The sequence below is a fragment of the Staurois parvus genome, unplaced genomic scaffold, assembly GCF_062004578.1.
Source record: "Staurois parvus isolate SC_StPar_1 unplaced genomic scaffold, SC_StPar_1.0 ptg000491l, whole genome shotgun sequence".
Lineage (NCBI taxonomy): Eukaryota > Metazoa > Chordata > Amphibia > Anura > Ranidae > Staurois > Staurois parvus.
This window is the reverse complement of record NW_028318287.1, coordinates 174505-200173: the sequence shown is the minus strand read 5'-3', so window position 1 is coordinate 200173 and position 25669 is coordinate 174505. Positions and strand designations below refer to the sequence as shown.

Below are 25669 nucleotides of genomic sequence, written 5' to 3'. Positions count from 1 at the left end.
ATGAAGATTGCCCGAGGCTACGCCCACAGGGGATGCTGAGCCTCCATGATTGAAGGAAAAAGGTCAGGCCAGGGACAGTGAGGCTGAAGAGGAAAGGCCAAGATCGTTGGTGGTCAACTTTTGTGATATGGGGGTCATCAGTGTGGCCCTTGACACCATCAAGGGCCACACATAAAATTCAGAGAATATTTAACATCAGAGACCATAGACATCCAATAGGATATAGACTAAGGATAAGACTATGGACACGATATAAGAGATGGTCAGAGACTGCAGACATGATACAGGAGATGGTCAGAGACTGAGGACGTGATACAAGAAATGATCAGAGACTGTAGACATGATACAAGAGATGGTCAGAGACTGCAGACATGATACAGGAGATGGTCAGAGACTGAGGACGTGATACAAGAAATGATCAGAGACTGCAGACGTGATACAAGAGATGGTCAGAGACTGAGGACATGATACAAGAAATGATCAGAGACTGCAGACATGATACAGGAGATGGTCAGAGACTGAGGACGTGATACAAGAAATGATCAGAGACTGCAGACATGATACAGGAGATGGTCAGAGACTGAGGACGTGATACAAGAAATGATCAGAGACTGCAGACGTGATACAAGAGATGGTCAGAGACTGCAGACATGATACAAGAGATGGTCAGAGACTGCAGACATGATACAGGAGATGGTCAGAGACTGCAGACATGATACAAGAGATGGTCAGAGACTGCAGACATGATACAAGAAATGATCAGAGCCTGCAGACATCCTAGATTGTAAGATCTAATGAGCCGGGCCCTCTGTTTCCTCTTGTACCAAATTGTATTGTAACTGTAATGTCTGCCTTCATTTTGTTTAGCGCTGAGCAAACTGTTGGCGCAATATAAATCCTATATAATAATAATAATGATAGAAGAGATAGTCACATGGTACAAGAGATGGTCAGAGACTGCGGACATGACACAAGAGATGGTCAGAGACTGCGGACATGATACAAGAGATGGTCAGAGACTGCAGACATGATACAAGAGATGGTCAGAGACTGCGGACATGATACAAGAGATGGTCAGAGACTGCAGACATGATACAAGAGATGGTCAGAGACTGCGGACATGATACAAGAGATGGTCAGAGACTGCGGACATGATACAAGAGATGGTCAGAGACTGCGGACATGATACAAGAGATGGTCAGAGACTGCGGACATGATACAAGAGATGCTCAGAGACTGCAGACATGATGCAAGAGATGGTCAGAGACTGCAGACATGATACAAGATGGTCAGAGACTGCAGACATGATACAAGAGATGGTCAGAGACTGCAGACATGATACAAGATGGTCAGAGACTGCAGACATCATACAAGAGATGGTCAGAGACTGCAGACATGATACAAGATGGTCAGAGACTGCAGACATGATACAAGAGATGGTCAGAGACTGCAGACATGATACAAGATGGTCAGAGACTGCAAACATGATACAAGATGGTCAGAGACTGTGAACATGCTATGGGAGTTGTTGGAAACATGCATGTTTAGACATGCTTCAGGAAACATTCATTGACTGGAGACATATTACATGATGTAGGTAGGAATCATTGCTATGACAGAGCAATAAGGCAACACATATTAGTGCCTGCAGGGGCCCCCGAGGGCCACAAAAAAGTGCCAAAGGGCCACATGCAGCCCCAAGGCTGCAGGTTGGGCATTAGGGAGCTAGATGACACTGGACGTCTTACACCCAGGAAATGAGGCGGAGCTCTATCTGACTTGCTGCAGCTTCTAATGCACATTGTAAGAAGCTCACAGTGTGCAGTGATTTCAGAGGAAGCCATTTTAGTCCAGGGGAGGAGCCGATACACCTGTGGAAGACTGGAGGGGAGGAGCCGATACACCTGTGCAAGACTGGAGGGGAGGAGCCGATACACCTGTGCAAGACTGGAGGGGAGGAGCCGGTACAACCGTGCAAGAGGGGAGGAGCCGGTACAACTGTGCATGACTGGAAGGGAGAAGCCGGAACACCTGTGTAAGACGGGAGGGGAGGAGCCGGTACACCTGTGCAAGACTGGAGGGGAGGAGCCAGTACACCTGTGTAAGACGGGAGGGGAGGAGCCGGTACACCTGTGCAAGACTGAGGGGAGGCCGGAGGTCAGATTTAAGGGAAAATCTCCACCCTATGCAAAGCAACAAACACCTGGTGGGGGGTTCTAACTCCTCCCCTCTTCATCCTTGTGCCCGGCGTTGGGTTCCGAGGTCCGATCCCCGAATTGATTTTATGTTTCATCTTTATATTCCCTGCTAGGTAATGGAAGGGGGAAGCTGCGAGATCGGGCCGGCCACATTGAACGCGGAAGACCTGGACGTCCCGCCGGACACGCTGCGATTCACCATCATAGTCGCCCCCACACACGGCTCATTATTACACGGCGCAGATGGTAAGGAGATCGGTCTGGACAGACACGGAAGTTTCCGAGAATGGGGGAAGGGAGCAGCCATCAACAGCTTCACCTTGGATGAACTGAAGCAAGGTTTGTATCAAGATTTTATGTCTTCCATGACTCCCTGTACATATGGACCCCCCCTCTCCCGTACATATGGACCCCCCCTCTCCCGTACATATGGACCCCCCTGTGCTATGGACCCCCCTCCATGTCTCTACAGCGTCCTAATCTGTATAGGGCCCCAAGTCTGCACAAGCTCACTATATGCTGTTGGGTTTTTGGGGGACTGGAATTGGTTTTTGCTCCTTTTTCTTTTTTTTCTATTTTCTTTTCTTTCCTTTTTTTTTTTTTTGTGCTTTGCACCAGATGAGACTTTTGGCCGCTGCGGGGATCTGTTTTGTGTATTTGAATGCCTTGTAATTCCGACTTGTCCGGGATCCAGTGGAAGCGCCAAGCTGGCCGTGATTGGCAGTCTGTGGTTGCCCTCTGCTGGAGATTTGGGGCAACTGCCGTGTGACCGGCTCCAAAAAAGGGGATTAACTCCTTGTAGAATCCACGGGGGGGGCTTGTGGGTGCAAAGCTTTCTTTTTTTTTACCCCCATCATCTATAAGGTGCTTGGGCTTTGGAACGATTCATAAAAGAAGACGAATTTTAGGCTAATATAGTGCCTGGGTATCTGATTATCCATCCAATGACAGTGATCAAAAGTGACCCCCCCCTCAAAGTAGGGGTAAGGCAATTGGAACTTGTAACAGGTACTGTCTGTGATACTTTTTTTTAATTTGCAGGCCATAGACGGGTCTAAAATCAGCCTTTTAAAAAAAAAAAAAAAAAATTGGCCGATTTTCGTCCCGTCTACGGCCGGCATTTTTACTTCTGTCCCTGCAGAGAGCTCCGCTATTATATTCTATATGAAAAGTCTTGCGGTTGCAACAATGTATCCATTTGTTTCCATTTCGGATACAGATGTTTTTATTCGGATACAAATAGATACATTGTTGCAAACCGCAAGACTTTTCATATAAAATATAATAGCGGACTGGAATTCTTCTTCTTTTTCTTTTTGTTCTTGAAAGTCACGGCTCATGCGCAGATTTGTTTATCGGTAAAACGATCGGCCGATTTGCCCATCATTGCCGGGAAAATCGTCCGATTGTCAAAATCGGACGCTAATTTTCCAATAAATAAATAATATTTACCGATAAAAAAAAAAAAAGTTCCAAGTCATTGGTTAGCCCCGAAAAACGGCTAACCAATGAACCCACAAATGGGTCGAAAATTGGCCGATTTTCTTTTTTTCGGCCAAAAAATCTGACGATTTTCGACCCGTCTATGGCCTGCATAAGGACTCTCTAAGACAAGCAGTCAGGGATGATAAAAACAGGCGGCTGAGCTGTGGTTTTACCACCCCCTGGCAGCCCACCTAAACTGTACAATAACAGCCGGACAGGGATGGTCACATGCCGTGGCCGGGATGCTTTGTTTGGTGGCCTGGATGCTTTGTTTGGTGGCCGGGATGCTTTGTTTGGTGGCCGGGATGCTTTGTTTGGTGGCCGGGATGCTTTGTTTGGTGGCCTGTATGCTTTGTTTGGTGGCCTGGATGCTTTGTTTGGTGGCCTGGATGCTTTGTTTGGTGGCCGGGATGCTTTGTTTGGTGGCCTGGATGCTTTGTTTGGTGGCCAGGATGCTTTGTTTGGTGGCCGGGATGCTTTGTTTGGTGGCCTGTATGCTTTGTTTGGTGGCCGGGATGCTTTGTTTGGTGGCCAGGATGCTTTGTTTGGTGGCCGGGATGCTTTGTTTGGTGGCCGGGATGCTTTGTTTGGTGGCCGGGATGCTTTGTTTGGTGGCCTGTATGCTTTGTTTGGTGGCCTGGATGCTTTGTTTGGTGGCCTGGATGCTTTGTTTGGTGGCCTGGATGCTTTGTTTGGTGGCCGGGATGCTTTGTTTGGTGGCCAGGATGCTTTGTTTGGTGGCCAGGATGCTTTGTTTGGTGGCCTGGATGCTTTGTTTGGTGGCCTGGATGCTTTGTTTGGTGGCCGGGATGCTTTGTTTGGTGGCCATGCATTTTTAACTGCAGAGTTTGGCAATCGGGCAACTGCAGGAACTCGCTCTTTGGGGTCAGTGGGGCTGCAGCACAACCGTGTGCGATGCATGGGATCTGGGCACAGCAGTGCAACATTTTTGGGGTTAAATCAGGTAAAATCAGTTTTGTGTGTATTGCTAGAGAGGTTTTTTTTTTCCCTTTAATTGGGAGAGTGCATGTGATCAGCACAGGGCCAATCAACACTGTCCAGACAGAGATCAGGGGTTCTGCGTCCTCCTAGAGCAGTGGTTCTCAACGTTCCTAATGCCGTGACCCTTTAATACAGTTCCTCATGTTGTGGTGACCCCCAACCATAAAATTATTTATCCAGTAATTATAATTCATGAGTGTCGTTTTACCTCCAATACTGCTGCTTTCAACACAGTAGCTGCTTTTAACAGAGTAGCTGCTTTCAACACAGCAGCTGCTTTCTACACAGTAGCTGCTCTTTACACATCGGAAATATGTGTTTTCTGATGGTCTTAGGGGACCCCTGTGAAAGTGTCGTTCGACCCACAAAGGGGTCGCGACCCACAGGTTGAGAACCACTATCCTAGAGCAAAATGATAACTCCTCCTACAAGCTGTAACCAGCTGAAGTCACAAGACTGTTCTATACTGCTGATGGGAAAAGGGGTTTAGCCGTTTATATTGCTGCGCATGCGCAGTGGGGCACCCGCCTGTGAAGACGCAAGCTGTCACACTGAGCCCTGATTCACGCTGATGCGGTGCGGGATTTGCAGTGTTTTCTGTGTAAATTCCGCACCGCATCAGAATCGCACCCCGTTCATGCCAACCGCTGCAGGTGTGTCTGTTAAGTTAACAACACCCCAAAAGCGGTCCACAAAATGCGGTGCGATGTGCAGAATCGGATCGCATAGGTGTGAATACCCGTGAGATCCGATTCTAGTGCTGACCAAAAAAAGGGTCCTGCACGTTTTTGGTGTAAATTCTATTTTATTCTATTCTATTGTTTTTTTCTACTCTATTCTTTTCTATTCTGTTCTCTTATTTTTTACTATTTTTTATTCCATTCTCTTATTTTCTATTCTTTTTCTAATCTATTTGAAATTCAAACTTTGGAAGACGGTTATATTCTATTGTGTTTTCTATTCTATTTTATTCAAATTCTGATTTATTCCATTCGAAATTTCAAATTACGGAAGATGGTTATATTATTTTTTATACTATTCTATAATTTTTTTCTAGTTTATTCTTTTCTATTCTGTTGTATTCTCTTATTTTCTATTCCTTTTCTAATCTATTTGAGTTTATTCTATTCAAAATTCAAACTTCAGAAGACAGTTATATTCTATTTTATTCTATTCTATTGTTTTTTTTTCCTACTCTATTATATTCTTTTCTATTCTCTTATTTTCTATTCCTTTTCTAATCTATTTGAAATTAAAATTTTGAAAGACAGTTATATTCTATTGTTTTTTTCTATTCTAATCAAATTCAAATTTATTTCATTAAACATTTTGAATTACGGAAGATGGTTATATTCTATTTTATTCTACTCTATTTTTTTTCTATTCTATTCTCTTATTTTCTACTCTTTTCTATTCTTTTCTAATCTATTTGATTTTTTTCTATTCGAAATTCAAATTTCAGAAGACAGTTATATTCTATTTTACTCTATTCTATTGTTTTTTTTCTACTCCTATTCTTTTCTTTTCTATTCCCTTATTTTCTGTTCCTTTTCTAATCTATTCGAAATTCACATTTTGGCAGACGGTTATATTCTATTGTTTTTTTCTGTTCTATTCTATCCAGATTCTAATTTATTCCCTTCGAAATTTTGCGAAAGGTGGTTATATTCAATTTTATTCTATTTTTTTCTGTTCTAGTCTCTTATTTTCTACTCTTTTTCTATTCTATTCTTTTCTAATCTATTTGAATTTATTCTATTTAAAATTCAAATTTCAGAAGATAGTTATATTCTATTTTATTATATTCCATTGTTTTTTCTACTCTATTCTATTCTTTTCTATTCTATTGTCTTTTCTATTCTTTTCTTTTCTATTCAAATTCTAATTTATTTCATTCAACATTTCGATTTACGGAAGATGGTTATATTCTATTTTATTCTACACTATTTTTTTCTATTCTATTCTCTTATTTTCTACTCTATTCTATTCTTTTCTAATCTATTTGAATTTATTCTATTCGAAATTCAAATTTCAGAAGACAGTTATATTCTATTTTATTCTATTCTATTGTTTTTTTTTCTACTCTATTCTATTCTCTTATTTTCTGTTCCTTTTCTAATCTATTCGAAATTCAAATTTTGGCAGACAGTTATATTCTGTTGGGTTTTTTTTTATTCTTTTCTATTCTATTTTATTCTATTCTGTTCAAATGCGAATTTATTCTATTTGAAATTCTGAACGGTTTTATTTTTTTTTCTATATTATCTTATTCTATTGGGGTTTTTTTCCTATTGTATTCTATTCTGTTATATTGTGTTTTATTCTGTTCTTTTCTATTCTATTGTAATCTATTCTAGTCTGTTCTCTTATGTTCTATTCTACTCTTTATGTAATTAACTCGAATCAAATTCGATACAAATTCGATTGGAATCCACATTTTTGTCCTGAATTTCGTCCGAATTTCATTTTTTCTCGTTACTAATGTGATTCAGAGACATCCGAATAAGGAAAAATTTGTTGGAACTCGAATTTGTTATGAAACGAGCCCCACGTGTCTAATGCGCTGACATCTCACTCCCAGCACAAAGGCTGAGTTGTCAGAGACCATAGATTGGTCGCTGGCGGATACATAACAGCCAACGTGTTTCGGGTGCTCAGAGCTTCATCAGGACATTTGATCTGGCTGGGATATAGAATAGGATACAGAATTCCTGACATTCGATCAGCATAATGGAGCAATAGCTGCTGTGTAGAGGGAATAATAAAGAAGGATCAAAGAAGAGTCTCTTTTTAATTGTACTACAAACCACTCCCCCCTCCCCCGATGTAATAATGGGTCTTTTCCATTGATGGTCCTGGTCGGGACCCCTGTCTTCTGTCTGGGCAGACCGTGAATAGATCCAATGAATTTATTATTATTATTATACAGGATTTATATCGTGCCAACAGTTTGCTCAGTGCTTTACAATATAACGAGAGACAATACAGCAACAATACAGTTCAGTACAAGAGGGTTAGGGGGGCCCTGATCCTGGGAGCTTACAATCTAAGAGGGAGGGGTTAGTGGTACAAAAGGTAGTAACTGTGGGGGATGGACTGGTAGAAGGAATAGAAGATTCTATTATTAGCTGAGGGCAGGATAGGCTTCCCTGAAGAGATAGGTTTTCAGAGAAAAGTGAGCAGAGTAGGCAATAGTCTGATAGTTTGGGGTAGAGAGTTCCAGAGGATGGGAGAAGCTCTGGAGAAGTCCTGGAGACGAGCATGGGAGGAGGAGACAAGGGAGCTAGAGAGCAGGAGGTCTTGCGAGGAGCGGAGAGTACGGTTTGGGTGATATTTAGAGACAAGATCGGTGCTGTAATTTGGGGCGGAGTTATAAATGGCTTTATACGTTATTGTTAATGTTTTGAATTTTATCCGTTGGGCAATGGGAAGCCAGTGGAGGGATTGGCAGAGAGGGGTGGAGGACACTGAGTGGAGGCCAGTGGAGGGATTGGCAGAGAGGGGTGGAGGACACTGAGTGGAGGCCAGTGAAGGGATTGGCAGAGAGGGGTGGAGGACACTGAGTGGAGGCCAGTGGAGGGATTGGCAGAGAGGGATGGAGGATACTGAGTGGAGGTCAGTGGAGGGATTGGTAGAGAGGTTTGGAGGACACTGAGTGGAGATCAGTGGAGGGATTAGCAGAGAGGGGTGGAGGCCAGTGGAGGGATTGGTAGAGAGTGGTGGAGGACCCTGAGTGGAGGTCATTGGAGGGATTGGCAGAGAGGGGTGGAGGACACTGAGTGGAAGAGAGTGGAGGGATTGGCAGAGAGGGATGGAGCACAATGAGTGGAGGTCAGTGGAGGGATTGGCAGAGAGGGATGGAGGACACTGAGTAGGGGTCAGTGGAGGGATTGGCAGAGAGGAATGGAGGACACTGAGTGAAGGCCAGTGGAGGGATTGGCAGATAGAGGTGGAGGACAATGAGTGAAGGCCAGTAGAGGGATTGGCAGAGAGGGGTGGAGGACACTGAGTGGAGCCCAGTGGAGGGATTGGCAGAGAGGGGTGGAGGACACTGAGTGAAGGCCAGTGGAGGGATTGGCAGAGAGGGGTGGAGGACACTGAGTGAAGGCCAGTGGAGGGATTGGCAGAGAGGGGTGGAGGACACTGAGTGGAGGTCAGTGGAGGGATTGGCAGAGAGGGGTGGCAGATACAGAGCGGTTAGTAAGGTGGATGAGTCTGGCTGCAGCATTCATGATAGACTGAAGAGGGGATAGCCTGCGATGAGGTCGGCCAATGAGGAGGGAGTTACAATAGTCGAGGCGAGAGATAACCAGGGAGGGAAGAAGTTGCTTAGTGGTGTCCGAGATGAAGAACGGGCGTATCTTGGAGATGTTGTGATGAATGAATGGTTTGTGTTTTTGCAGGAATGGCCTTTGTGTATTCGCACGATGACACCGACACTGCGGAAGATGGCTTTGCCGTACAGCTGACAGATGGCGAACACGCGGTCCAAGAAACATTGTATGTGCGCGTCGTGCCAGTCAACGATGAAAAACCCCGACTGATCAGGTGATGTGTGCGGCACGAAACTCAACTCCCACAATATACAAACACAATGGAAGTGCATTGCCAACTGGTGCCCCTATAGGGGGAGCCCTCTTATGGTGGCCATACATGGGACGATCCAGTCGAATGTCAGAAAATAGCGCCCCATCATTGGTGTCAGTGGGAGGAATAGTGCCCCATCATTGGTATCAGTGGGAAGAATAATGCCCCATCATTGGTATCAGTGGGAGGAATAGTGGCCCATCATTGGTGTCAGTGGGAGGAATAGTGCCCCATCATTGGTGTCAGTGGGAGGAATAGTGCCCCATGTTTGGTGTCAGTGGAAGGAATAGTGTCAAATCTGGGGCGTCGGCAGGAGAAATAGTGCCCCATCATTGCTGTCAGTGGGAGTAATAGTGCCCCATCTTTGGTGTCAGTGGGAGGAATAGTGCCCCATCTTTGGTGTCAGTGGGAGGAATAGTGTCCTATCGGTGGTGTCAGTGGGAGGTATAGTGCTCAATGGTGTCAGTGAGAGGTATAGTGCTCAATGATGTCAGTGGGAGGAATAGTGCCCCATCTTTGGTGTCAGTGGGAGGAATAGTGCCCCATCATTGGTGTCAGTGGGAGAAATAGCGTCCCATCATTGGTGTCAGTGGGAGGAATATTGCCCCATCATTGGTGTCAGTGGGAGGAATAGTGCCGCATCATTGGTGTCAGTGGGAGGAATAGTGCCCCATCATTTGTATCAGTGGGAGGAATAGTGCCCCATCATTGGTGTCAGTGGGAGGAATAGGAACCCATCATTGGTGTCAGTGGGAGGAATAGGAACCCATCATTGGTGTCAGTGGGAGGAATAGTGCCCCATCATTGATGTCAGTGAGAGGAATAGTGCCCCATCATTGGTGTCAGTGGGAGGAATATTGCCCCATCATTGGTGTCAGTGGGAGGAATAGTGCCGCATCATTGGTGTCAGTGGGAGAAATAGTGCCCCATCATTGCTGTCAGTGGGAGTAATAGTGCCCCATCTTTGGTGTCAGTGGGAGGAATAGTGCCCCATCTTTGGTGTCAGTGGGAGGAATAGTGCCCCATCTTTGGTGTCAGTGGGAGGAATAGTGTCCTATCGGTGGTGTCAGTGGGAGGTATAGTGCTCAATGGTGTCAGTGAGAGGTATAGTGCTCAATGATGTCAGTGGGAGGAATAGTGCCCCATCCTTGGTGTCAGTGGGAGGAATAGTGCCCCATCATTGGTGTCATTGGGAGAAATAGCGTCCCATCATTGGTGTCAGTGGGAGGAATAGGGACCCATCATTGGTGTCAATGGGAGGAATAGTGCCCCATCATTGGTGTCAGTGGGAGGAATATTGCCCCATCATTGGTGTCAGTGGGAGGAATAGTGCCGCATCATTGGTGTCAGTGGGAGGAATAGTGCCCCATCATTTGTATCAGTGGGAGGAATAGTGCCCCATCATTGGTGTCAGTGGGAGGAATAGGAACCCATCATTGGTGTCAGTGGGAGGAATAGGAACCCATCATTGGTGTCAGTGGGAGGAATAGTGCCCCATCATTGATGTCAGTGGGAGGAATAGTGCCCCATCATTGGTATCAGTGGGAGGAATAGTGCCCCATCATTGGTGTCAGTGGAAGGAATAGTGTCCCATCATTGGTATCAGTGGGAGGAATAGTGCCCCATCATTGGTGTCAGTGGAAGGAATAGTGTCCCATCATTGGTATCAGTGGGAGGAATAGTGCCCCATCATTGGTGTCAGTGGAAGGAATAGTGTCCCATCATTGGTATCAGTGGGAGGAATAGTGCCCCATCATTGGTGTCAGTGGGAAGAATAGTGCCCCATCATTTGTATCAGTGGGAGGAATAGTGCCCCATCACTGGTGTCAGTGGGAGGAATAGGAACCCATCATTGGTGTCAGTGGGAGGAATAGGAACCCATCATTGGTATCAGTGGGAGGAATAGTGCCCCATCATTGGTATCAGTGGGAGGAATAGTGCCCCATCATTGGTATCAGTGGGAGGAATAGTGCCCCATCATTGGTATCAGTGGGAGGAATAGTGTCCCATCATTGGTATCAGTGGGAGGAATAGTGCCCCCATCATTGGTATCAGTAGGAGGAATAGTGCCCCATCATTGGTGTCAGTGGGAGGAATAGGAACCCATCATTGGTATCAGTGGGAGGAATAGTGCCCCATCATTGGTATCAGTGGGAGGAATAGTGCCCCCATCATTGGTATCATTGGGAGGAATAGTGCCCCATCATTGGTGTCAGTGGGAGGAATAGTGTCCCATCATTGGTATCAGTGGGAGGAATAGTGTCCCATCATTGGTATCAGTGGGAGGAATAGTGCCCCCATCATTGGTATCAGTGGGAGGAATAGTGTCCCATCATTGGTATCAGTGGGAGGAATAGTGCCCCCATCATTGGTATCAGTGGGAGGAATAGTGCCCCATCATTGGTATCAGTAGGAGGAATAGTGCCCCATCATTGGTGTCAGTGGGAGGAATAGGAACCCATCATTGGTATCAGTGGGAGGAATAGTGCCCCATCATTGGTATTAGTGGGAGGAATAGTGCCCCATCATTGGTATCAGTGGGAGGAATAGTGTCCCATCATTGGTATCAGTGGGAGGAATAGTGTCCCATCATTGGTATCAGTGGGAGGAATAGTGCCCCATCATTGGTGTCAGTGGGAGGAATAGTGCCCCCATCATTGGTATTAGTGGGAGGAATAGTGCCCCATCATTGGTATCAGTAGGAGGAATAGTGCCCCATCATTGGTGTCAGTGGGAGGAATAGTGCCCCCATCATTGGTATTAGTGGGAGGAATAGTGCCCCATCATTGGTGTCAGTGGGAGGAATAGTGCCCCATCATTGGTATCAGTGGGAGGAATAGTGTCCCATCATTGGTGTCAGTGGGAGGAATAGTGCCCCATGTTTAGGGTTGCATCCAGCCTGAAGGCTGCACTTTGGAGACCACTGTCTGTCCTCCATGTTTGCTGAGTGTATGGCGCATTGAACCTTCTTCTGTCTCCTGATCACACAGTAAGTCTACCAATAATACAATTGTATATAAAATTGTCCTGTGTATGGCCGCCATTAGATGAATATTGGGTCTGAATGTTCCTTGAAACCTCATAAACATTTTTCGGGTTGTCACATTAGAAGTCTATTTCAGTCCGGGTTCACATACATGCAGTGCGGTATATCACACGTGATTCACACAGGAACCGCATCGCATTCCCTGCACATCACATGTGATCGGAGACGTACATTTTGTATGACTCTAATCGCACCGCATCCACACCAAAAACGTGCAGGACCCTTTTTTGGGCCCGCACTAGAATCACATGGGTATTCACACCTCTGCGATCCGATCCGACTAGGTTATTTTTTTTGCTTCGGAGAGAGTGGAGAGGGGATGGGACCCCCGTCAGGATTCATTGCTGTCTGTGACCCCCACTACGGAGATCCCCCCCGCTCTGTTTGTCCTGTTTATAGTCATCAGGGCAGCACAGTGGCTAAATGGTTAGCACGTCCGCCTGGCAGTACTCAGGTCATTGGTTCAAATCCCAACCACAGCACCACCTGCCTGGAGTTTGCATGTTCTCCCTGTGCCTGCGTGGGTTTCCTCTGGGTACTCTGGTTTCCTCCCACACTCCAAAGACATGCTGGTAGGTGAATTGGATAACATGGGCTAAATGGTTAGCATGTCCACCTGCCAGTACTCGGTTCATTGGTTCAAATCCCAACCACAGCACCACCTGCCTGGAGTTTGCATGTTCTCCCTGTGCCTGCGTGGGTTTCCTCCAGGTACTCCGGTTTCCTCCCACACTGCAAAGACATGCTGGTAAGTTAATTGGCTCCTGTCTAAATTGTCCCTAGTATGTGTATGTATGAATGTGAGTTAGGGCCCTTAGATTGTACGCCCCTTGAGGGTTAGGGACTGATGTGAATGTACAATATATGTGTAAATTGATGGCGCTATACAAGTACCTGTAATAAATAAATTAGTGAAGCTGGAATAAAATCCCAAATTTTGGGTTGTCACCAGAACAGGAATGGTGGGGAAATCTTCCAATGGGGTCACTAGTTCCGGTGACATCCTGGGGTATCCTTTACTTTGGAGACATTTCCTCTCACTTCCTGTTTTGGCGATGGGACAGGCAGTGAAGGGGAATCTCCCCAATGGGGACACAGATGGAAAAAAAAACTGATATGAATTATAACCCTCCCTTACCCCCGGTTCACGTATCTGTGTTCCTGCAGTCCGCGGTTTGCGCGGGCACAAGGGCCCATTCATTTGAATGGACTCCCATGCCCCGTGACACGCAGGGAAGAAGTCCCTGCACTTCTTTTGAAAATGCAGCCGAGGTTCCCAGTACTGTTGCTATTTCCAGTGCGGGCGGTGTGCCATTAGAACTGATAGCACCCGCCCGCAGGTCTGCATTCTTCTCTGCAGGTGGTGCGGCTGCACGGATTTTTGAAGTCGATAGAACCAAAAACGCAACGTTTTGCGTTTTAAAAAAGTCCCTGACCCTTTCCAAAAAAAGTGCACCGGATCGCGGAGATGGGAACCGGTCCCATAGGAAACCATGTGAAATGGACTGCTGTGCGTTTCTGGAAAACACAGCAGAAAACGCATGAGTGTGAACCTAGACTAATGCAGGCCATAGACAATTAGTTGATCGGCCGATTTTTCATCTGAAAGAGTAATCGGCCGATTTTCGGTGTTCCTCCTCATTTCTTTTATCGGTCATGCTGGAAAATTTGCGAAAAATGGCCAATTTTCGCAATCATTGGTGGCAACAGAATGACCAATTTTTCATTTTTCGGCCGAAAAATCGGCCGATAAATGAACCGTCTATGCCCTGCATTACTCAATCCAAACTGAAAAAAAAAGTTTTGCCTTCTGTTCTATTTTAAGGCATCCCATTTAAACAAGTGGGCTGCCAAATTCAACAAAATATCCAGAAACATGGAAATGCCCCAAATTCGCACTATGGAGGGTTGCAACACGCCTGCATTTCCTGAGTGCATTGGGGGGTGTCATTCAAAATGAATGACACAGCAAAGGATGTAACCGGCGTTGCAGCAATACGGCCAACGGACACTGGATGCAAATTGGCATGTGATTTGATTGCCATGTGACTTGCAGATCGCATACCAAATCGCAGCCAGACCAACTTGGTCGGAACCGCACCAATTTCTACACCGTGTTCCAAATTATTATGTAAATGATATTTTTCTCATTTCCCTAAATAATTGATGTAAATATCAGTCGGCAGAATTCTCAGGTTACAACTATAAGAGTACAATTCACATTTTATTGAACAAACCTCCTAATGATAACAGGATTTTTGTTCCAAATTATTCCGCACAGGAAGTTTCAAAACACTTTATAGGTTGTAAAGAACTGAAAATTGTCATTTGTTGTGTTTGCAGCATATTTACTGAAATCAAAAGCTATTTCAATCAAACTTTTAACAACATTTTAACTTTGTAAACATTTGAAGCGGTCATTGTAACATAGGAGCCCTTATCTGATAGCAGATCACAAGTCTTGCATCCATTGAACTTGGGAGTTTTTGGACAGTTTCTGCTTGAATTTGTTTGCAAGATGTCAGAATAGCCTCCCAGAGCTGCTGTTTGGATGTAAACTGCCTCCCACCCTCGTAGATCTTTTGCTTGAGGATGCTCCAAAGGTTCTCAATAGCATTGAGGTCAGGGGAGGATGGAGGCCACACCATGACTTTCTCTCCTTTTATCCCCATAGCAGCCATTGATGCAGAGGTATTCTTCGCAGCATGAGATGGTGCGTTGTCATGCATGAAGATGATTTTATTACGGAAAGCATAGTTCTTCCTTCTGTACCAGGGAAGAAAGTGGTCAGTCATAAACTCCACATACTTTGCAGAGGTCATCTTTACACCTTCGGGGACCCTAAAGAGGCCGACCAGCTCTGTTCCCATGATTCCGGCCCAAAACATGACTCCACCACCGCCTTGCTGACGTCGCAGCCTTGTTGGAACAGGGTGGCCGTCCACCAACCATCCACTACTCCATCCATCTGGACCATCCAGGGTTGCACGGCACTCATCAGTGAACAGGACTGTTTGACTGTCTTCATGTATTTTTCTGCCCAATGCAGCCATTTCTGCTTGTGAGCATTGGTTAGTGGTGGCCGAATAGAAGGTTTATGCACAGTTGCAAGACTCTGGAGGACTCTACACCTTGATGTCCGTGGGACTCCAGAGGCACCAGCAGCTTCAAATATCTGTTTGCTGCTATGTAATGGTATTTTAGCAGCTGCTCTCTTGATCCGATGCAAGGATCTGGCAGAAATCTTCCTCAATGTGCCTTTATCTGCACCAACCCGTCTGTGCTCTGAATCAGCCACAAATCTCTTCATAGTGCGATGATCACGCTTACGTTTTCGTGAAATATCGAATCTTTTCATACCTCGTCCAAGGCATCGAACTATTTCACTCTTTTCGGCAGCAGAGAGATCCCTTTTCTTCCCCATATTGCTTGAAAATGGTGCTCTGCTTAATAATGTGGAAAGCCGTCCTTTAGTGGTTTTTCCTTAAATTGGGCTCACCGGCCAATCTAATTATCACAAGTGTCCGAGATTGTTTTCAGTGATCAAAAGAGCCCTGACACACAATGCCATCCATGAGTTACACTGAAAAACAAAATATTTAATCTTTGTGACACTTAAATAGAATTTGCATAATAATTTGGAACGCGGTGTAAAGTAGTACCTGCGCTACTTTCAGTGCGATTTGCATGGACGTCTGTATCGGATGTCTTGCAAATCTCACCTGAAATCGGCATGTCATCCAACTTTGAAATCGTGCGACTTCGCTGTAAGTCGCACAATTTCAAAGTAGGGCTTGATGTGACCAGGGTGTAAACGTCTCCATACAACCGTCACAAATTTTATCATTGGATTCAATTGGAAACCATAGGGGCTGATTTACTAAAGCTCCAGAGCTTAGTAAATGAGGAAAGCTCTGCTGACCTCCATCCAGTGGTGTCCCGAGGCAGGTGCGGGGGGTGCAGTCCGCACTGGGTGACACCAAACCCCCTCCACAAAAAGGTAAGTTGTAAAGAAAGCCGATGATCCCCGCAGGATGTGGTTACACAATGATACCTTGCAATCCTTTGTACGATCGTCATGCCTTACAATCATTTGCACGATCGTTTTTCTCTGCAACAACCGAAACCATCAATATCTGCTCATCGCTCAGCCATGTCATGTTTTTTCTTGATTGTTTGGTTCTATTATCCCATGCAGGGCTACCTTGTCCACAGGGGTAGCAGTTAAAAAGCAGGCAGCTGAGCTGCAGTTTTACCGCCCCAAGCGGTCAACTAAATCAGGGCATGCAGCCACCCAGGGCTGTACAAATTAAAAGTCATTTCTCTTTCGGCAGGTGGTGTCGTTGGCCAATATGACCCATTAAAGTGAATTAGGGTCACAGCCAGAGGCGGACTGACAACTCATGGGGCCCCCGGTCAATAGGGGATCATGGGGCCCCTGTGTCCTCGCCCACACTCAAACCACACCCAAAAAAGCCTATGAAAGGTACCAGGGGCATCTCATGGGGCCCCCTGCTTAACCCGGGCCCTCGGGCAGTGCCTGAGTTCCCAAATGGTCAGTCCGCCCCTGGTCACAGCACAACCGCCCCGCAGCCACGTACAATGCGTCTGGACTTCAACCTGTCATTTGATCTTTCAATGGAGACAACAGATTACACAAACATGGCCCACTGTTGTCACCATCATTAAACCCGCCCCTAGAAATGCTGTGCAGCCCATCGCTGGAGTGTAGACAAAAAATTGCTGCCAAGAGGCTGCAGGAGATCCACAGTATTGAGATGCAAAAGGAATGAAAAATGTTAAAACCGACTTTTATTAAAAAAAAAAAAAAAGTGGCAGTTGTTTACAATAAAGTTTTTGTTTTAGCAAACTAAATCCTCAATTTTTCAACCGCCTCCTATAACAATATTCCTTGGAATGGCGCTTTTTTCCTGGCGGTGGATGAAGGTGATGAATTATAACGGTAATATTAATTTGGGATTTTGTAGATGAATCCTTTTATTGGCCGAACAATATTCTCCCGGCCAATCCCAGGTGGACAATCATACATTTTGTAGGAGACAATCAATGGGAAAGCAGGGATAAGGCTGCAGACAATCCAGACTGGCCCCGGGGAGCGATGGCCCTCAAGGCTGGTGAGATGGAAATGATTTGGACCACTGCAGGAGGGGGACTTGTCTGCCATAGACACCCGTACTGCGATGCCCACACCTGCCACATAATCTCATGGGGTGGGGGAGGGGTCTGTCAATCACCGTTCTGTTATATAGACTGGGAACCGGTTCAAAAATCAAAATGGAGTGGGTTAGGTTGGCTTCCCATGAGGCTTTGCACCAGCTGAGGTCTTTCATTCGAGAACAGAGGGGACCGATCTAGACAAGATGTCTGTTGCAGGATAATTTAACCAGTTCTGCCCATGTAAAGTGTATCTAATGCAGGCCATAGACGGGTCGAAAATCATTCGATTTTCGCACCGTTAGTGGGTTAATTGGTCGGCCATTTTTCGGGGATTTGGCATCGGTAAAGTTGGAAAAAAAATCAGCCGATTTTGCCGATCGGCCGATTTTCCCCGCAATGATGTGCAAATCGGCCGATCGTTTTACTGATAAAAAATCTGCGCATGAGCTGTGACCTGCAAGAAGAAGAAGAAAAAGAAAAAAAAGAAGAAAATGCAGAAGAAGCAGACAAAGAAGAAGAAAAGAAAAAGAAGGAGAAAAAGAAGAAGCAGTAAAAGAAGAACAAGAAAAAGAAGAAGAAGAATTCCAGTCCGTTATTATATTTTATATGAAAAGTCTTGCAGTTGCAACAATGTATCTATTTGTATCCGGAAAAAAAAAACATCTGTCCCAAAATGGATACAAATGGATACATTCTGCAAGAGACAGTTGTAATTAAATGCTGGCCATAGACAGGACGAAAATTGTCCGATTTTTTTTTTTTTCACCATTGGTGGTAATGTCGGCCTATTGAACAACCGATTTTTCGTTTTTTTTTTTAAAAACAGACGGTTTTCGACCCGTAAGAAGCTATTAGAAGGATTTTGAGCTTTATTCACTTTTTTCAACACACTGCTATTATTTTGAACACAACTGTATGGCTAGATGCAGGGGGGACTGACAACTCATGGGGCCCCCGGGCAATAGGGGATCATGGGGCCCCTGTGTCCTTGCCCAAACTCAAAAAAGCCTATGAAAAAGGTACCAGGGGCATCTCATGGGGCCCCCTACTGACCCCGGGCTCTCGGGCAGTGCCGAGTTTCCAAATGGTCAGTCCGCCCCTGGCTAGATGGTCTGTAACTCCAAGGGTAGCCCATAGGCAGCAAGTAGAGATCTCCCCATTGTGCTGGAGAGGATGTGGAGAAGGAGGTACAATGGCACACACAGGGGCGGACTGACCATTTGGAAACTCGGGCACTGCCCGAGGACCCGGGGTCAGTAGGGGGCCCCATGAGATGCCCCTGGTACCTTTTTCATAGGCTTTTTTGAGTTTGGGAAAGGACACAGGGGCCCCATGATCCCCTATTGCCTGGGGGCCCTATGAGTTGTCAGTCCGCCCCTGCGCACACATATGGTGGAGTTGCCCGAAAATACAGAACTATTGGAAGGAAATAATCCAACTTACCCAGGAAATATGCGAGATAACCTTGCAGAGAGACCCATGGAAGTGTTTATTTTATTATTTCGAAACCTCATTGGAATTACATAAAAAGAAAATATTGTATCATATAATAAGTGCAGCAAAGGGTTTACTGTATTTTTCGCTCCATAAGACGCACCTTTTTTCCCCCAAAAAAGGGGGGAAAATGTCAGTGCGTCTTATGGAGCGAATATAAAAGCGGCCGGTCCGGTAATTCAGCCGCCACCATGTCAAAATACCGGGCCGGCCGCTCAGCTGTTCTCTGCTGCAGGACCTTACCTGTTCCTCGGTCCAGCGCTGTACAGTCTTCCCACACCGGCTTCTTCCTGCGCCGGCATCTGTGACAGCCGGGTGCCCACTGCGCGTGCGTGAGAAGCGCTGCGCTTTGTGAATGGTCCGGCGTCTTCTGGGACACTTGACAGGTCCCAGAAGATTATATATATTCTTCAGATTTTTTTTAACATATAAAAAAAGTCATTTTAATATATATATATGTAAATGCATTCCAAAAATGTAAATTTGTATTTTTAGAGACATACAGTATATTTGAAATGTATTTTTTTTTTAAATTTTCATAGATTTTGTAATAAAAATGCATTTCAACATGCAGTGTGTATATATATATATATATATATATTTATTTATTTATATATTTTTTTTAAATACATTGAATGCGGCCAAAATTGTACCATTTCAAATATATGGCAATATATTTTGAAATAATATTTTTAAAATGTATTTTACGTGCATGCGGTCACATCTGTAGGTGTGAACGTACCCTTACCCCAGGTTCACACCTAAGCATTTTCCGCAGCGTTTTGCAGAAAAGAAGTACAGTCCATTAACATGATTTCCTATGGGACACGTTCACACCTCTGCGTTTTCACCCGGTGTGTTTTTTGGAAAGGGTCAGGAACAGGGGCGGACTGACCATTTGCAAACTCGGGCACTGCCCGAGGGCCCGGGGTCAGTAGGGGGCCCCATGAGATGCCCCTGGTACCTTTTTCATAGGCTTTTTTGAGTTTGGGCAAGGACACAGGGGCCCCATGATCCCCTATTGCCCGGGGGCCCCATGAGTTGTCAGTCTGCCCCTGGTCAGGAACTTTTTTTAATGCAAAAAGTTGAGTTTTTGGTTCTATAGATTTCAAAGGAAATGCTGCAGAAAAGCATGTATTGCATTTTTGTTGCATTATTGATGAGTTTTGTGTTTTAAATCTGCCTAGCAACAAGAAAAAAACAAAACAAAAAAAACGCTAAATGCATCCAACATGCAGGTGCAAAAACGCAATGCAGAAATGGCGCAAACGCAACCTGCATAGGTGTGAACCAAGCCTAAGGGCCAGTTTACATTACATGCGTTTCAGTGTTCTTTTTTTCTGCATCCAAAGCGCAGAGAATGTAGGTTACATGGTTTTCAGTGGCATAGTTCACATCAGCACTTGCAGTTCTGGTTGCAGAAAAAAAGTAGAACAAGCTGAAGTTTTCCTGCACAGAACTGTACTGGAATGCGGTACGCATTTGAAAGGAGCGCACCAAAAACGCTCTGGAACGCGCATGTCCCTATTTAAATTGCAGAAAAAGAGAAGGGGAAAAATAAACTGGAATGCATCAAAAACACATAAAAAATGCACCAAAACGCATCATAAATGTGCATGCGGAAACGTTTCCGAAGTGCATTTGGACTGTTTCAATGGAAAACTGTAGCAGTTTAAATAAATATTGAAAGTATAATTCAGATAAACTTTCACAATGCCCCAGGAAACGGTTGTTATAATAAAGCAGATAGCCTATTGGATACTGCAGTAGCTCCCATCAGCCAATCAACATCTTTCGCTGCTGACACCGTGTCAGATTATTAATTGTAGCGACTAAATTGTTTCCTTTTATTTCCTCGGTAGAAATGGCGGATTGGAAGTTGAGGCGGCAGATAATAAAGTCGTCTCCAGCGTTGTTTTGGAGGCTGAAGATGGCGATTCGAGAAGACAATCCGTTTATTACATCATCAACAACGCCCCGACCTACGGCCAACTGAAGACGAAGGTTTGTCCGCGTTTCCTTCCCGTCCAATCAGAATATTAGTCTTCGGAGGACACACCAAAGCCAACTTTGAAAGTGTGCGACTTCACTTGATTTCAAAGTCGGATGTCCGTCTGACTTTAGGTGCGACTTGGAAGACATCCGTCTGACTTTAGGTGCGACTTGGAAGACATCCGTCTGACTTTAGGTGCGACTTGGAAGACATCCGTCTGACTTCATGCAAGTCGCACATAAACTTACAAATAGTAGTGCATGAAATACTTCCAAATGCAGTGTGATTCTGACTCCAGTGTGACCGCTTCCATTGAGGACAATAAGGTGCATCTTGTCATGCGATTTGAAACTATCAAATCGCATGACAAGTCGAACCGGTGTGGCCGGGGACTTAGAACTCTAATGCTGAATTTCAGCCAGATAGAAACGACACAAATGAACGCAACTTTGTACTCATGAATTAATGAATGCAGGGTCGAGGGAGAGCAGATGTAGTGAATGCAGAGTCCGGGGAGAGAGGATATAGTGAATGCGGGGTCTGGGGAGACCAAATATAGTGAATGCAGGGTCCGGGGAGAGCTGATATAGTGAATGCAGGGTCCGGGGAGACCGGATATAGTGAATTCAGGGTCCGGAGAGACCGGATATAGTGAATGCAGGGTCCAGGGAGACCAGATATAGTGAATGCAGGGATCGGGGAGACCGGATATAGTGAATGCAGGGTCCAGGGAGACCGGATATAGTGAATGCAGGGTCCGGGGAGACTGGATATAGTGAATGCAGGGTCTGGGGAGAGCAGATATAGTGAATGCAGGGTCTGGGGAGACCGGATATAGTGAATTCAGGGTCCGGGGAGACCGGATATAGTGAATACAGAGTCCGGGGAGACCGGATATAGCGAATGCAGGGTCAGGGGAGACCGGATATAGTGAATGCAGGGTCCGGGGAGAGCGGATATAGTGAATGCAGAGTCCAGGGAGACCGGATATAGTGAATGCAGGGTCCGGGGAGAGCTGATATAGTGAATGCGGGGTCCGGGGAGACCAGATATAGTGAATGCAGGGTCCGGAGAGAGCGGATATAGTGAATGCAGAGTCCAGGGAGACCGGATATAGTGAATGCAGGGTCCGGGGAGAGCTGATATAGTGAATGCGAGGTCCGGGGAGACCAGATATAGTGAATGCAGGGTCCGGGGAGACCGGATATAGTGAATTCAGGGTCCGAGGAGACTGGATATAGTGAATGCAGGGTCCAGGGAGACCGGATATAGTGAATTCAGGGTCCGAGGAGACCGGATATAGTGAATGCGGGGTCCGGGGAGACCAGATATAGTGAATGCAGGATCCGGGGAGACTGGATATAGTGAATGCAGGGTCCGGGGAGAGCAGATATAGTGAATGCAGGGTCCGGGGAGACCGGATATAGTGAGTGCAGGGAGACCGGATATAGTGAATGCAGGGTCCGGGGAGACTGGATATAGTGAATGCAGGGTCCGGGGAGACTGGATATAGTGAATGCAGGGTCCGGGGAGACTGGATATAGTGAATGCAGGGTCCGGGGTTTAGTGACACCTTAAAGTGTTACTAAACCCACAGCAGTACAATCAGTCTGTAGATGCAGTAAAGCGTGTTTGTTATACTCACTGTGGAACCTAAGGGGTTAATCCTCCGCATTGCGTAAAAACGCCATTTGATCCTGTCTTCTCTGATCCTCCCCTTCTTCCAGTGCCCCACTTTTATCTCCTGATAAGACATATTGTGTGGAGTCACTCTGCACATGCTCAGTTTGGTGTGTATTGCTAAAGAATTTTTTATTTTTTTCTTGGCAGAGTGCATGTGATCAGCACAGGACCGATGCCATGTCAAAAAGTCATGTTCTGTGTTTCCCATTCAGAGTTTACGTTAATTGTTTGTAACTGTCTTTAGAAACATGAGAGATGAAATCTGATTGGGTAGAAAAGCTGCAAATAAATCCACAGTTGAAATACATACAGTATAAGGGATCTGTTTAGCTGCCAAACAAAAACGTGTCTCTTGACAGAGGTTCCAACTCCTCTCTCAATTTATCCTCCCCCCCCAAAAAAAAAAAAAATCTGTGATCATTGTTGGCATCCATAACGTGCCCTCTCCCCATTTCTCTAGGTGGGCCCCCTCTGGGTCACCCTCTATGCTGGAATGAACTTTACGCAGGAAGACGTTGACCTGAATCATATCTGGTATTTTCACACCACAATCCTCGGCTGCAAAGGACACGACAGTTTCCGGTTTTATCTAACAGATGGAGAACACGGCTCACCTCCCGAGACCTTCTACATCTCAATTCTTAACCTGGAGAAAGGTAGGGTTGTCTTTCTGCACCTATCTCCACCAGAGCTCTGTGCAATTACAGGGTTCCTTGGGCAACGACCAATTTCAGACTTTCCCACCGACCACCAATGTAAGGAGCATTCTTCCCACTGATCACCAATGTAAGGAGCATTCTTCCCACTGACCACCAATGTAAGGGACATTCTTCCCACTGATCACCAATGTAAGGGGCATTCTTCCCACTGATCACCAATGTAAGGAACATTCTTCCCACTGACCACCAATGTAAGGGACATTCTTCCCACTGATCACCAATGTAAGGGACATTCTTCCCACTGACCACCAATGTAAGGAGCATTCTTCCCACTGACCACCAATGTAAGGGGCATTCTTCCCACTGACCACCAATGTAAGGAGCATTCTTCCCACTGACCACCCAATGTAAGGGGCATTCTTCCCACTGATCACCAATGTAAGGGGCATTCTTCCCACTGATCACCAATGTAAGGGACATTCTTCCCACTGATCACCAATGTAAGGGACATTCTTCCCACTGATCACCAATGTAAGGAGCATTCTTCCCACTGATCACCAATGTAAGGGACATTCTTCCCACTGACCCCCAATATAGGGAACATTCTTCCTATTGACTCCCAATGTAGGGAACATTCTTCCCACTGACCCCCAATGTAGGGAACATTCTTCCCTTTGACCCCCAATGTAGGGAACATTCTTCCCACTGATCACCAATGTAAGGGACATTCTTCCCACTGACCCCCAATGTAAGGGACATTCTTCCCACTGATCACCAATGTAAGGGACATTCTTCCCACTGACCCCCAATGTAGGGGGCTTTCTTCCCACCGAACCACAATGAAGGGAACATTCTTCCCAGTGACCCCCAATGTAAGGAACATTCTCCCCACTGACCACCAATGTAAGGGACATTCTTCCCACTGACACCAATGTAAGGGACATTCTTCCCACTGACCCCCAATGTAAGGAACATTCTTCTCACTGACCCCCAATGTAAGGAACATTCATGGTCAATGGTCTCCAGTGTAATGGGGTCCTTCTCCTAAAATGATTACCCATGTAAGGGGCTTCCACTGACCACCTATCTAAGGGATCCTGCCTCCACTGCCCACCAATGTAGGGGAGAATTTAAATGACCACCGACATAAGAGGACACATCTCAACTGACCACCAACATAAGAGGACACATCTCAACTGACCACCAACATAAGTGTTTCTTCACTGACTACCAATGTGGGGGAACACAGCAACATTCACCATCTGCATTTAATTTCTGCCCAGGATTCTTAGTTTTATCTCATTATTATCAATAAAAATAGTTTGTCATAAAAAGCATCATTGAATATCAAACAAGAAGCTCAGAAGTGCACATCCATCATAGTAATGTACCGTACAGGAGGAGTAGATCTAGTAATTATTAGTAGGGGCTCCCTGGGACCTGACAGTTATTTGGAGGGTTCCTCCATGGGAAATTGGTTGGGAAAGGCTGGTCTAGAAGAACTGCTAAATAATTGCTGCTTTAGGTGCCAAAAAAAAAAAATTAACGACTTTAAAATGCTTAAAAAAAAATAAAAGAAGCAAAAAATGTTGCAGACCTAAATGGACAATGTAGCCATTCTTCACAGAATCTAGGAACACCGTTTACAAGGCGGCTGATCATCAACTGTCTGTTTCCAGTGACCATTCTGTGGGCCATCTGTGGACGTGTTATCGTCATGGTGACCAGTCAGTCTGTCCAACCCTTTTAACGATCGCACGCCGTTTTCCCACGTGTGGCAATGTGTCGTTATCCCCGATGCTTATACATTTGTTGTTTATTCTCCAAAGTAAAAAGAATAAATAAATAAAAGTGGAAAATAGCGATGTTTTGGGCCATTTATCCTCGGCAACCCTTCTGAATGCTTTTAATTGATCATTTTGTCAGCTGAAACTTTTCATTTCTTTGTGTAGTTTTTTTTTTTTTGCTCACCAAAAATGTTACAAAAAGTTATTTTGAATCATTCTTATTTAATATTATTAGTTTATCTTATTTATTTATTTTATATCTCCATCTGGAATATATCAAATCCGCAGTTCTCAGTTTTGTTACTTCAAGGGCCACTATTTAAATATTCTTGTGATTTATTATGGGTTGGAGGAACCACAAAACAAGACATTTTTGGAACAGTTGTATCTGTGAATTATTTTGATGTCTGAGTGGGATACCGTATAGAGGAGGGGTCTCCAAACGTTTCAGTATTAGGGTCACATTGTACACCACATCAGGGCTCCCATTAAATTCGCTTTTACATCAGAATGCCCATCAGAGTCCCTCTTACATGAGGGTCCCCATCAGAATCTCC

General features: G+C 45.3%; 1 protein-coding gene across 1 annotated transcript in view; it reads left to right on the top strand.

Annotated features, from left to right (window-relative positions):
* The window catches only part of LOC149452180 (FRAS1-related extracellular matrix protein 1-like), a 278816-nt gene that overhangs the window by 123360 nt on the left and 129787 nt on the right, over positions 1 to 25669 (top strand). Inside the window, exons 20-23 of the mRNA XM_089689678.1 lie at positions 2312 to 2537; positions 9089 to 9233; positions 20853 to 20994; positions 23127 to 23322. Of these exons, the coding sequence (XP_089545804.1) occupies positions 2312 to 2537; positions 9089 to 9233; positions 20853 to 20994; positions 23127 to 23322 (709 nt within the window). The remainder of the gene's footprint in view (positions 1 to 2311; positions 2538 to 9088; positions 9234 to 20852; positions 20995 to 23126; positions 23323 to 25669) is intronic.